The 14,451-nt window shown below is 43.2% G+C and overlaps 1 protein-coding gene across 2 annotated transcripts in view; it reads left to right on the top strand.

The window, feature by feature from the left end:
- The window catches only part of ATP1B4 (ATPase Na+/K+ transporting family member beta 4), an 18,196-nt gene extending 4,534 nt beyond the window's left edge, over positions 1–13,662 (top strand). Inside the window, exons 2-8 of one of the 2 annotated variants that reach the window (XM_008156115.3) lie at positions 19–262; positions 6,187–6,315; positions 6,577–6,681; positions 9,619–9,815; positions 10,481–10,537; positions 12,675–12,770; positions 13,490–13,662. In XM_008156115.3, coding sequence (XP_008154337.2) covers positions 19–262; positions 6,187–6,315; positions 6,577–6,681; positions 9,619–9,815; positions 10,481–10,537; positions 12,675–12,770; positions 13,490–13,651 — 990 coding nt within the window. In that variant the 3' untranslated portion in view covers positions 13,652–13,662. Of the gene's footprint in view, positions 1–18; positions 275–6,186; positions 6,316–6,576; positions 6,682–9,618; positions 9,816–10,480; positions 10,538–12,674; positions 12,771–13,489 lie in introns of both variants that reach the window. The other variant, XM_008156114.3, reaches the window with a different exon arrangement.
- Positions 13,663–14,451: the final 789 nt, after the last annotated feature.

Below are 14,451 nucleotides of genomic sequence, written 5' to 3'. Positions count from 1 at the left end.
GTTTTGTGGCTGTTCCAGGATGATCAGGATGAAGTGAATCAGAACTACTTAGCAGATGAAGAGGAAGAAGCAGAAGAAGAGGCTCGAGTGATGGTGGTACCCAATTTGGAGGAAGAGGAGGAAGAGGAGGTGAAAGAAGAGGAGGAAAAGGATGAGGAAGAGGGTCAGGGTCAGCCAACAAGCAACACCTGGTGGCGGAAATTGCAGGTCATGAATGAGTACCTGTGGGATCCAGAGAAAAGGATGTCTCTGGCCCGAACAGGTCAGAGTTGGAGTAAGTCCCAGTTGTCCCAGTGCCCCACTAAAGTGTCCTTTCCTTTTGGCTTGGTGTACAGGACTCGTTTACCATATGTTGGATGGGCTTGTGTGCAAACTTTTCTTGGGTATCATGTAAAAGGATCAATGCTTAGGGATAAGTCTGGACTATGGGCAGATGCCATCAGAACAAACTCTAAGTGGGTGAACAAAATTGAGTGTATGGCTGAAATCCACCGGGTTCAAAAACATTTGCAATTCAGAGAGACAGTAAGAATGAATTGGAAAGCACAGACATTTTTTAAAGTCCCAACTCTGTCACCTTCCATCTGTGTGACCTTGGATTTGCATTTATCCTCCTGAACCTCAGTTTCCTCACCCAGCAAATGAACAATCCCTTTCTTGCCTCTCTCACAGGATCAGCCTGAGGTTCCAACAAGATGTTATCATTGTACAGTTGAAAGTACTCCGAAAATTACTTCTAGGATATGATACTCAAATCCCTGCTAACCTGACCAAGGATTTATAAAGCCTCATAATTTCACCTAAAATGTCAGAGAAAGAGTCATGAGGCCTGCCCCTAAACCCAGCTTTTTGGTGGTTTACACTCCCATGATGTACACAGAGAAATTAGGTTTGAAAAGATAATTTCTAGAGATTAAGGCTGAGCCCCCAAATCACTTGATCAATAGAGGAGTCACATTTTTAGTATTTCCTCTTTGTACCACATGCTGCCACCACTTCCACTTCACAACTTCCCCAGCACTCCTCTCCCAGGGTCCTACTCACCTCTTAAACTATTAGTGCTGAGCCTTCTCCTCAGGAAATTTTGCCTGTGGTCAAATTCACACTTGCCACACTCTTCTGTGCAGCCCAGAAAAAGATCAGATGCTGGTTTGGAGAAGAAAAATAATAGAGGACACCATGGATGAAATAAGAGTTCCCTAGTGCCAAGAGTCTAGGTTGCTGAAGTTGATGGTCATGCCTTCTAGAGGCCCTTTGGCTGAGAATTCTCTCCCTCATCATTTATGTTTCTAATTCAGCTTAGTGAGGGTGCAGTCAGAGTGAAGTTAGTCCTGCTTCCTGGAATTAGGAATAGCAAGTGTGGGACTCTAAACAACGTCCACCTCCCTTCACCCTTCCTCAGTTCTCAACCCCACCCCTGTACATCCCTCAAACACTCAACTGGAACAAATGTACCATTCAGGGAACATTCCAACATTCTGAAGCTGCAAACAAATGCTGGACACTCACTGGGGCTCAAAAGGGGCCACAGCTGTTTCTCCCTTGCCTAAAGAGGACTGAAAAATCAGGCCTTGTGAAAAGCAAGTGTGATTCTGGGAGAGGGTGCCCTACATTAACCCCCAAGTAGCCAGCAATTGGAACTTAATCAGATGAGCTTATTCAAATTGCTCCCGTGGAGAACAAGTGATAAGCCAATAAGTAGGGATGAGGGAGGAAGGTTCAAGTGCCCAGGGAAGATATGGCAGTGGGGACACTGCACAGTAGGCCCTATTCAGGCCTCTGGGTGCAGGTCTAAGGACAGTCTAGGAATTCTGGCTTCTTCTGTTCAGCTACCCCTGAGCAAAGGGAAAACAGTGATCCTAATTTTTAGGCCACCAAGCATATGCCTTGCTGCCCTCTTGCTTGAGAACTAGGTGTCCACTTGAGCTTGTACAGCAACATGACCAACATAATCACCCACCTATTATTATAGTACTAGGGGCCCAATGCATGAATTCGTGCACCTTGAAAGGAACTGTGGGTCTCGAGGCTGTGGTGGGCACAGGGGCAGGTCTTGGCCCATCCTCCATGCCCCCGCCCAGATCCTCCCACTGCAGCCACTGGTCCCCTGTCTGCCTGCAGTCCTGCTCCTGCCGCCGCCGCTCCCACAGGCTAACAGCGCCAGCCCCACTCGCACCTGCTGACCCTGCAGAGTGATTGGGGCTGGTGCCAGCAGCAGGTGCAAGCAGCGGCTGCTGCCCCGATCACCCCTCAGGAGCAGTGGGAGGTGGAGAAGCCCTCAGGGGCGATTGGGGCCAGCACTGGGCACCAGCAACAGGTGGGAGTGGGGCCAGCAAGTGCGAGCACCAGGAGGGACCGTGGCACACGGGAGCAAAGAATTTTCAGTAACCACCAGACGCTCCTCCCGATAACAGTGACCTGCGCCCCGCCTTGGTCTGGCGCCCCTGCTCACCTGCTCCACCAGCCCACCGCAGCTGACAGCTGCCATGTTCCGTGCTCTGCTGCCTGCTGCGGACGCCCGCCATGTTCCACGTGCGCCCCCGGGTGGTCAGCGCACATCATAGTGACTGGTTATTCAGTTGTTTGGTTGTTTCACCATTTGGTCTATTTGCATGTTAAGATTTTAGATGAGCTTTTCTTTTGGTAGCTAGGCAACCTCTATTCTCAGGAACTGCATGCAATTTTATTGGATGAACCATTTGAGGTAGTAATGTTATCCCCACTTTACAGATGCAGAAACAGGCTTAGGGAGGGTAAGTAATTTGTTTAAAGTGACAGAGTTAATAAGTGGCAGTGTAAATATTTCTCTCTTTTCCGCGTCCAGCGCGGCTAGAGAGTGGTCCAGTTCCTGAGTAGGGGCAGCTGGGGATGGAGAAAATGAAAGAAAGAGACAGACACAGAGATAGAAGGAAAAAGCCAGGGCTGAGTGGGACCACTGTCCTCTGACATGGACAGGGACAGAGACAGTGACCCCAAGTCAATACAGTGTGTTTATTTTATACAGCAAAAAAACAGGAAGTTTTACTAAAAGTCAAGACAAAGGAGATTATGTGCATTCTTGGGTGGGCCCCGAGTCGTATTCATTCCTGGTGCTTAGCTGGATTTAAATAACAAAACCCACCCCCGGCACCTGGGCTGAATGTCAAGCTGACAACACTCCTGCCTTTTGGCAAAGCGTGTTTCCAGGACATGGCTTTGCCGACACCACTGGATTCAGATGACAATCATTAAAGAAATGCCCATGTGCCTTCACAGGCGCTCTCTACATGGCAGTACTGGGAGTCAAACCCAGATAGGATGAACACTAGGGTTCATTCTCTTGCCAGAATACTGCACCATCTTCATGAACTGTAGCAATGAGCAAGGCCCTAATGGGTAGGGCCTCAGGAACTGATGAGGGTGTTTTGGTGGGAGGAGTTAAGAGTTGTGATCATGGGTACCTAGTCTATCCAAGATATCCAGATCTACTCATGCTTGGGTGGAGCATTCAGAAGAGAGCCTTGGATTACCTACAGGAGTGGCCAATTAAAACTTGGACGTCCAGAGTAGAAAGGGTTGATGGGGTCAATGAGCTCAGATGGGTATGGTGCTTGGTTTTGCCTGTGGCTGAGATTCCAGGGTACAGACTCCTGGGTAAGGCTGAGAGGACTCATTGCTAGGGCCATTCTCCCATCTACAGCTTTCTGGCCACACATCGTAGGCAGGAAGGAAGATGTTTCCCAGGGAGTTTACCTGTATTCTATTGCTTTCCTTTCATCCATGAAACTAAGTATTCCAGTCCTCCAGCATGGCTTCAGCTGTTGATCCATTCCTAGGATGGAGATGAGCGTAAAGGAATGGAGGAGATGGCATAGGGCACATCCTATTAGGACAGCCACTGGTCAGTAGCCAAGTATCACAGGCACACAGGTGCTGCTATTTCTTCTCCAGGGACTCCAGCTGAATCAATGTATTCATGTTCCAGTTCTGCTTTAGTTTATCTTATAAAGCATAAATGTTCCATTTCTAGTTGGATTACTAAGGATTTTTTTCTCCTTCTCCAATCATTTTTGGTTAATATTTTGGTTCATGGTTCAATTAAAAAATTAATATTTGGAATCGGGTTTGGGTATAGCAAAGTTATGTGGTTTGTTCCAGTTTCTGGTTCATGATTCAGTTCAAATGTGTAGTTCCAACATCATGTCTCTATTATGAGCAGAGCCAGATATTGTTGGCTGAAAGAGCCCAAGGAGGACTTGGAAAGAGCTTCTCAGCAACAATTTCACTCTTATTTACCTCACTCTGTGCTGCCTAATCCTGGGCAAAACTAATTCTAATATAGCCCACAGAGGAGGAATTCATACAATTATGCTTCTGGTCCTATAGTAATAATAATATTAATAATAGTAATGATGAAGACTGCCATTTATAGAATACTTGGTATCTGCCAAGCAGTGCTATGCTATTTATGTGCATTATTCAAGTGCTATTATTGTCCTCATTTTACATATGAGAAAATTGAGGTTCAGATGTCTAAGATTAAATAGTTAGGAAGTAGTAAGGTCAGGATAGGATATAAGGAAAGACTGAATTTCAGATACAGTAGTCCCCCTTATCCTCAGGGGATACATTCCAAGACCCCCAGTGGATGTGAACCCTACATATACTAAAATTTTTCCTGTACATACATACCTATGATAAAGTTTAATTTATAAATGTAAAAGATTAACAACAATAACTAATAATAAAATAGAACAATTATAATAATATACTAGAATAAAAGTTATGTGAATGTGGCATTATTAAATAAAACTAGAAGCCCGATACACGAAGATTGGTGCTAGAATGGGCTTTCCTTTCCCTGGCTGCTGGCACCGCCTTTCCACTCTGGCCCAGCCCCTTTCTGCTCAAGCCCCGGAGCCGCCTCTTTCCACTCCGGCCCTGCCTTCCCGCGCTGCCCAGAGGACCTGAGAGACATGGGTGGGACAGAACGCCTGCATCGTTGCAATGGTGACGACGCAAGTGTCCCGCCCTGTCACTCAGCACCTGTGTATGCAAATTAACTGCCATATTTGTTGGGTTAATTTGCATATTACTTCTGATTGACTGGTGGCATAGCGGAGGTACGGTCAATTTACATGTTTGTCTATTATTATGTAAGATAAGGGTGACTTGAACACAAGCACTGTTATACTGTGACAGATGATCTGATAACCAACACAACTAATGAGTGGTTAATGAGTGGGTACCATATACAACGTGGATAGCTTGGACAAAGGGATGATTCATGTCCTGGGCAGGATGGAGCCGGATGGTGTGCGATTTCATCATGTTACTCAGAATGGCGCACAATTTAAAACTTATGAATTGTTTATTTGGGGAATTTTCCATTTAATATCTTTGGACCATGTTGTTGGCCATGGGTAACTAAAACCACAGAAAGCAAAACCGTGGATAAGTGGGGACTACTGTACTGATACAAATATGAAGAAGGGTGTGAGGTAAGTGCTAACCTTACTCCCATTTTACCTATGAGGAATCTTGGGTGCAGAGAGGTTCTGTAACTTGCCCAAGCTCACAGGTAGAACTCACAGGTAGCAAGTGTCAATAATTAAGGATAATTTCCTACTCTTCCCTTTCCTGTCCTGTGTTAGTGTTCTTTTTGAAAAGCAGAGACACTTAAACTTTTGCTAAAGATGAATAAGACATAAAATAAGTAGGGTGAAACCTCATTTTACCTTGATTAGGGGCAAGTCCCATGGAAATTAATCAAAAGTTTGACTTATAGGCTATGGGAAAGTAAATGTTGTTTCCATCCATTGTAAATACATATAATCACTGGAACCAAACTTCTAGAACTCTTCAGGGCACCTGCTTTAATGAATAGTGAAGAATGATTTGTACCTAGGACATCAACTGTTGCCCAGAGGACTCCTAAGCAATTTACTCACTGCAGTACTTTAAACTCTATTCTGTAATCTTGTTCATTGTTATCATTTGCTCAGCAAGCCCTTCCATCAAAGACACAATTCTCACCAATTCCAAATTGTTGAAATCTGAATGAGCAAGGAAGGATATACTGAATCTGGGGCATTAAAAAAAAAAAGCCATCTCATATGTTTGGATTGGTTCTGGTTCATAAATTCAAGTGAGGAGGCAGAATCTGTTGGCAAGCACTGACCACTTTCATCTCTGATTGTTCTGCAGGCTTGATCTTAGTCATTTACTTCTTCTTCTACGCCTCCCTGGCTGCTGTGATCACCCTCTGCATGTACACGCTATTTCTGACCATCGGTCCTTACATGCCAACATTCACTGAGAGGGTGAAGCCTCCTGGTGAGTGCCCAAATGCCCTGTGTTATCAGAACTTGCTGGACAGAAATCTGCTTGCACAGCATGTTCAGCCTCAATTAACTTTGGCTCTTCCCAGTAATGACTTAGGGATTCAATTATTAAGAGTAAAAGTAAATTGGTACTTGGCAAATTATGATCCTTTTCATTTTGATTGCCTGGGGGGAAAATGGTTTCATGGGAATCAATACCAAAAAATTATCCCACGAATGGGTTAATATATCCAAGACCTGTTTTCATTGCCAGGAGTTATGATCAGACCCTTCGCCCATAGCCTTAACTTCAACTTCAACGTTTCTGAACCTGACACTTGGCAGCATTATGTGATTAGCCTAAATGGCTTTCTCCAGGGTAAGTAAATTCCTCTGAATGGTGCAAATCTCTTTGGAAAGGTTCTGGGTGGGAATTCAAAATTCACCTGACCTGCTCTTACTAACCCCAGCCCATCCTGGTCTTTCCTTACCTTGCATTTCCCTCAGAACCTGTAGATACATTCAAAACTGCTCTAATTTATGGTTGTATGTTTCCTTGAAAACATATAAGCCAACTTTCCAGCAATCTGATAAGTCAATTGGGGCAGAGAAACTGTCTTCTCTTCTTGAACACCCTATAGCACCTAGTTATGACTTGGGCACATCCAAATGGCTCAATAATGATCAATTATTAAAATATAATTCGGGGGGTGGGGGGGGGAGGTAGTGGTGAGAAAAGAAGAATGTTCTCCAGAACTGGAAGGCCCCTATCTCCTATACTTCTCAAGGTAAGATAATTCATTTCTTGGAGATGGGCCATCTTGAAGTAAGAAAGCAAGGGTCTTTATTTAACAGCATTCCGAGGGAGTTAGAGAAAAAAAAAACTCTGGGTGACAGTCACTCCTACATTTTAATCAGAAGAGTTTTCAAGATGCTTATGTCTGTAGTGTCATCATATACTTTTTCAGTAACTAATGAATGGCCTTTTGAAAAGCCCTTTCACAGGGTGAAAACTGAGGTAGCAGCTTGGTTAGAGTTAAACACAGAGCACACAACCTCTGTATTTATCCAGCTATGAAAGAGGAACTCCAGTGAGTTTACAATATTGACCTGTGATTTGTGGGGGGAAATCCAGTTAGACTAATTTCGTTGGCCTGGCCTGGCTGAAATGGGAGGGGGTGAGGTGGGAGTGGCCAGTAGAATGTGCACTGAATTAAGAGGAAAACAATTTCTTATGTGATAGGAAGTGTTCATTAAATGAATAAATTTTGTCATTTAATTTTAACCCTGCAGAGCAGAGTGTATTGTCTCATTTTACAAATGGGGAAACTGTGGCTCAGAAAGGGGGAGTAACATTATCAAAGTCTCCTAGCAGAACCAGTGTTTAAACCCATGTCCATGTTCTTGACACCCTTGGTACTCAAAGTGTAATCGAGGGACCAGTTACATAAGCATCACCTGGGAGTTTGTTAGAAAGGCAGAATCTCAGGCCCAACCCAGACCTGTTGAATCAGGACCTGCATTTTAACAAGATCCACAGGTCACTTTGTATGACCTTTAAAGCTTGAGAAGTGCTGCTTTTCATATTTCTTTGCTGCTGGCATACGGCCAAGAATTAGAAACTCAGCCTTGTATCAGTAATACTGGTGTTATTTTGGGTAACTCTAAGTTTCAGATGGCTGGGTTCTTTCTGAGTCCATGTAGTTCAATTTTTGGCCCCCCCCAAATGTCTTGGACATCATAGCCAGCACAATATCTTCTTTACTTTCAAAATGCTTGTGAGCTATTGCAAATGTACTGCTGGGATCTCTACTGAGGAAATTCCTGAGAAGCTAGTAGATGGAGAAATACCACTTCTGACCTGATGACAGAGGTGGGGAACATTAAGAAAAGCATTTGGTTTTGTTGTTGTTCTTAAGCATAGATAATGTGCCCTGTTTAAAAGGAACACATCTCTGAAATAGAAATCCCAGAGTATCAATTTCATTCCCACGAGGACTGGGATTTTGCAATACAGGTCATGCCCATGTCATATTATTTTTTATGGAACTACCTCAAGAGAAACAATGAGCACATGATTAGAGCTTCTATTTAGAAAGCTTCTATTTAGAAAGTTATTATTTGAACATAGTTCTTGCTCTAAAAAATGATTAAAGCAAAACCTTGAATTGAATGTAGCTTTGTCTGAGGAATAAAAAAGGCTTAGCCATAACTGGAATAGATTTAAAATTCCCAGTTGCTTCCTAGTAATACCAAACCCAGGTCACAACATGTCTAGATGAAGATCCAGCAGTACATTTGGAGTTTTACCTATGGTAGATCATAGATACACAATCTTCTCTGAAAAACTGAGCTACTTGGAACATGAATGCACAGGGGCTAGATCTAACAGGACTAACATTATCATTTAGAACCAAATTTGAACTAATGCAGTAACTTCCAAAGCCTAGATCTATGACATCTAGTAGCCCAAAAAGTCAGCTCATAGATAGCCCCTTTCAGCTCTCTCCCTGACAAGCATACCTTGGACACATGTTACATTCCATTCAATGTAAAGAGACACTTACATTGCTTCAGGTCTCAGTAGACAAGATCTCACCCCCTCACCCTCTCAATGGAGATGCTATGGTTGTCATTGGCTTTTGTCTTTCAACCTAAGCTTCTATTTTGCAGTGCTAACTTTCCTTTGTAAAGAATGAGGAACTTTTTTATTTCTTCCTCCTCCTCCTTCTTATTAACCACCTCCTCCTCCTCCTCTTCTTCCTCCCCCTTCACTGTCTCACAACACACACTTCTCATTCTCTTGCATCAGGTGCCTCTCATTGACTTCAAAGGGATATGTCTCTTAGGCTGAGCTTAAAGAGATTTAACACAGGAGCTTTGCTGCCTCTTATATACCATGCCTTGACCTGATCCAGTCCCTCTTCCAAAATCTGCCTACTATGTACCTATTCCTCTCCCAGAAGTAGAAGAGGTAGAGTTCCAAATTTACCATATCTGAAAAGAAATTATGAAAAGTAGAAGTTATAAAGTGACCCAGAGATGGATATCCAAAAGTTCTGAGGAAATGAGAAGCAAGAGGGCAGTCAATCAAAGTGGGCTGAGGGGAATATCCTAGAAAGTGTCCTGGAGACATGTTGCTGATGAAGGGCCTTGACCTGATGCCATGTCACAGGGCCTAGGACAGATTGAACAGGCTTTCAGAGGAGCATAAGCAAGCTGGAGAAAGGAAACTAGGAAGGATGACTACTGAAAACATGGTCTTCCCATATAGCACCCATCTAACATGTCTCCTTGCTACTCACACACACTTTAGGTTATAATGACAGTCTTCAAGAGGAAATGAATATAGATTGTCCTCCAGGGCAGTACTTCATCCAAGATGGAAATGAAGATGAGGACAAGAAGGCCTGCCAATTTAAACGCTCCTTCCTGAAGAATTGCTCTGGCCTGGAAGACCCTACTTTTGGCTACTCTACTGGACAGCCCTGCATCCTTCTAAAGATGAACCGGGTATATTGGCCCTTGACACTCTGGTGATAAGTGGATGAGCTGGGTAGGAGGGCTCTGGACACTCCATTTCTCTTGGGCTCTGTCTTCACACATTGCCATTTTTGCCATTTTTACTGACAGCATCAGTAATATAAACAACCGGACAAACTATCAAGCAATAATTCTTTTTTCTTCTTGGACATTCCCCGTTTCCATTCTTCTCCCACACCCCAAACCTCCCCCCTTTGATGCTCTCTGTCAGGAATGAGATCCTGAGTTGTTTGGAACAAAAAGTTGACATGGGGTGGGGTGAGGGACAATTCTCATATCACAATAAATGCATTTTCCTTCTCTCCTGCCATGTCTTAGAGGTGTGGCAAAGTCTTACCAGGCACTTCCTTTTTGAAGCCAGAAAGTTATTTACACCTTCAGGGTTATCTTACTGCAATTACCACTGTATGAATGTCAGGCACAAATACAAGGCGTAAGCTGAGTTGCACAGCTCTAAAGATATTTTACATTTTTTTGCTTTTTGTAACATTTGTGAGAGGGCAGAATACATTAAGCTTATGCCTAAGGAAGGGATGACTCAGAGGGGATTTATAAAAGCCCCATTTTTACTGTCAAATGTCTTTTGCTTTTTTGTTTTTGTTTTTAAAAAAAACACGCTGATTTTCTTTTGACAGATTGTAGGTTTTCGTCCTGAGCTTGGAGATCCTGTGAAAGTTTCCTGCAAAGTTCAGGTAAAGTGACTTTTTGAGTAAGCATTGCTAGCACATCTATTTCATGCAAAAAGGTGGCTCATACCTTCCAAGGCTTTACCACGGATGGTTGACTATGGGTTAGGGAAAGGGTTAATCTTTTCAAAACTACACCTCCCTTTAGTAACTTCAGGCCTCCCTATTTCCAGAAAGCATTCATTTCCTGTGTGTGTGTGTGTGTGTGTGTGTGTGTGTGTGTGTGTGCTGATTTTTACCTGTGAAAGCCAAAGACTGAACCTCAGCTAAGGGCCACAGCAGGGAACAATAATGTGCCAAGTCATTAACTGGCATTCTGTTTACACTTTTGGTTTTTGCTCTAATTACTTGTTTCTTTGAACTAAACAAACAGCTTTCATTAGTCATTAGTCCCTGCTTTTAAAACTGAATTTCACTTTTTGTAGCAATGGTCAGGGCACTGGTGTTGCAATAACAAATGACTGTAAGGGAGTGTAAACAGAACTCCATTAATATGCTAATTAACTGTCCTTGGAGGGACCATTAACTCCTATCTCATCTGCCCCAATTAGCTCCTTTGTAGGAAAAAGCCCTATATCTGGGATTTGCTTCTTAAATTGGCAGTAGCTCCCGCCTGTTTGACAGCACCAACTGTACCCCAAGTCCTGGACAATTGTCTTGCAATTGTGTGAAGCCAGGTAATGCCATTTTCAGTACTAGAAATACAGCTCAAAACCCTAGTCTTGTTGGTAGCAGATCAGAAAGCAGTAAAGGCAGCATTTATTGATCAGTTACTATAGATCAGGTACTTTGCTAGGTGTTGGGAGTGTAAAGATAAATATTTGAAATAATTGTCCTGAAATCAGGACAGTCAAATATTACAGGTACTATGAAAGGTGCAGTGGGGGTCTTGACCAGGGAAAGGTTGATTCCACGTGGAGGGTGGTGATGCTGAAGATGAGCTTTGAAAGATCAGGCTGTGTTTGCCAGGTGAACAGGTAGAAAAATATTCATTTTGTTCACATGCACGTGAGTATGTGTAAATAAATATACACACATGCAAGGCGTGACCATAAACTAGTAGAATTGATTCCACATACCATTCACAAAAATGAATTTCATAGCCCTTTAGAAGAATATGTAAATAAATCATAAAGACCAACTCTGTCTGAGATTAGTGTATTAATTGAATGGAAGCCATTCATTTTGCAGCTTACATCAAACCTTGCTGAAAATGTTCTTTTAGTTAAAAAAAGAAATATTAAGGGTCTTTATGCATTCTATAATAATCAATACTGGTCAATCTACACCCACTTGTGGAAATCAAGCAGGATGAGGTAATTACTAGAATACATTAAGGAAAGCTGTTTATACTAAGAATGATTATACTATATTGACAGAAGTCATCACATGGCCCTAGTGAGTGATTTCCTAGTAGTGATACACGATTTGTCCCTTATTAGCCTCCAGACTTCTACTATTCAGGGCAAGAATGGGCAGAATGGGCAATCCCCTACCTGGCATAATATGATGAGGGTAGACTTGTTTATTTAATCTAGTACTGGGCCCCGCTTGCTTATCCTCTTGACTTCACCTACTGTAATTAAGCACTACAGAGAATGTGATCAGAGACATGAGTTTAGGTGAGCCAACTATAGGCTGCATCCCTATGTACCTGGTTTGACTTCCAACAGAACCAAATCCACAGTGAGTAAGTTGTGGGTGGGATTTAATAAACATGTTCCAGCTTACAGCTGCCTCAGCTCCAAAGTCCAACATTGGGAGCCAAGTCCATATGATTCTTTTGGCAGGGGCTCACCTGGTAAGTCCTCTTGCCAGAGCAGCACCAGGTACTGCAAGCCCTTTGGAGCCCTTCTGTCTGGGTCTCCTAGGAGCCAGCACAGAGCCATACTGAGCATCTTCAGCCTCCTAAGTTCAGGCCTTCTAATCAGTATTTTTTGAACTGAAAAGCCAAGGCACAATCTCTTCCTGGAAATGGTTCTCTGGGGATAGGTCTGGGTTGAGCTCTGTCTCATTCTGCTTCCATGGTCTTCTTGGGAGAGGTGGTTGTGGGTCTCACAGTGATTTCACCTGGGGCATAGGTCCCTGTAGCTCAGGCTCCAACCAAGTGACCCAGCACCCCATGTATGCCTTTTACTTACAGAGAGGTGATGAAAACGACATCCGATCCATCAATTACTATCCAGAGTTGGCTTCTTTTGACCTCCGCTACTACCCTTACTACGGCAAAATGACTCACGTAAGCCTGTATCCCCTTCAGTCTTTGCTGTCAAAAAGGGCTCAGAGGCAAAGGAAAAGCTGGCTGGGATCTATGAGAGTTAGGGAGCAGGGAGTAGTAACAGAAAGGTGAACAGCTGCTGGCCAAGACCAGGAGCCCACTCTACCAATTCCTATCATAAGTACTCCTTTCCATATCTAAAGGAGTCTCAGATATAGTGCGGTCTAACTCCCTCAGTTTACAGATAGACAAACTAGGGTTCTGAGAGGAAGTGATTTGCCCAACGTCACGTAGCATTGTGACAGGGCCAGGAGCAAACAAATCACTGCCATTGCTCTAAATTATGCCCAACAATCTCACTTCCCTCTTCCTCCCAGTTGAGGCCTTGGGGGAGTGAAAGCTTCTTCTCTAGCATAGAGACTTGACAGATAGTTCCCATTTGATTCATGGTTTGATACCCAGGAAATCATACCATACTGAGTTAGAATTGGTTTTCCCCAGAGGACAATCAGACATCTGACAGTGACTTATGAGAGAAATATGTAATTTCCCCGCTGCCTGAGGGCAGAGAGAGCATGTCATTTGCTTTAGCCATTTGTGTCTTAGAACCATGGGATTTACTCAGTTCTCTTTTGGAGGTTATCCCATCCTGCACTGAATATCTGATCACTTCCATCCTATTACTCTCCCACACGGCCACCCCTCCTCACACTTAGAATTAATTGTTCTTCCATTTACAGGTTAACTACACCTCCCCGCTGGTGGCAATGCACTTTACAGATGTGGTGAAGAACCAAGCGGTGCCTGTGCAGTGCCAACTGAAGGGCAAAGGCATCATAAATGATGTCATCAATGATCGTTTTGTGGGTAGGGTAATCTTTACTCTGAACATAGAAACCTAAGAATATCAGGGGGCCACACCCACAAGTTCTGTTTCTGTTTTATTTCATGTTTATCCTTGGTAGCACCTGAATTCTTTTTCTTCAATCAGGACACAGCCAGTTGGACACCTAAGAGCAGATCCTCTCTCCTTGCCTTTGACATATGTATAAAATGACATTGTGGGAGCTATTTGATTTTTTAAAGGTGGTTTCTCCTGATGATAGATTATATTAATTTCCTTTCCCCCCCACTTAAAACTAAAACCCATTCTTGCTGCTAGAAATCTCAGTGTAGTACAAACATAGTATATGATAAAATTCACAGTAGCCATGAAGGAGAATTTCTATGATGATTATAAATTCATTGTGTTTTCTAAAACTTTGTTGTTTTTAGAGGTGAGATTCCTCCCAACTAGGATGATAACCTGCTTGACAAGGTTCTTCTGTGGGAATCACCAGTTAGACCAACCCAGAATATATCTAGGGCCATCATACTTAAGGAATTCTATATCCAGGGCTGCTTGAAAAAACTGGCTGTCTCATGTGGGCAACTAAATACTGATTCAAAGACTAGGGTATCTTCAACTGAAAGCATGCTAACTGGATATTGCTCTGGATAGAGATGAAGACTTCGCCTATGACTTTTTTGGGGGGAGGTAAGGCCCACTGCAATTGAGGAGAACTCCTATTATGTGGATGTGATTGGTATTTGATTCCTCGATCTATGGTGTAATCATCCAAACATTCCTGCAAACAGGGTTGTCTCAGCTTCAGGAAGAGGAGAGAACAAAGAAGAAGATCTCTACCCACTATTTCTTCTT

This window comes from Eptesicus fuscus, chromosome 1 (assembly GCF_027574615.1).
Source record: "Eptesicus fuscus isolate TK198812 chromosome 1, DD_ASM_mEF_20220401, whole genome shotgun sequence".
Classification (NCBI taxonomy): domain Eukaryota; kingdom Metazoa; phylum Chordata; class Mammalia; order Chiroptera; family Vespertilionidae; genus Eptesicus; species Eptesicus fuscus.
The sequence above is the reverse complement of the archived record's forward strand: the minus strand, read 5'-3'. Positions and strand labels throughout refer to the sequence as shown.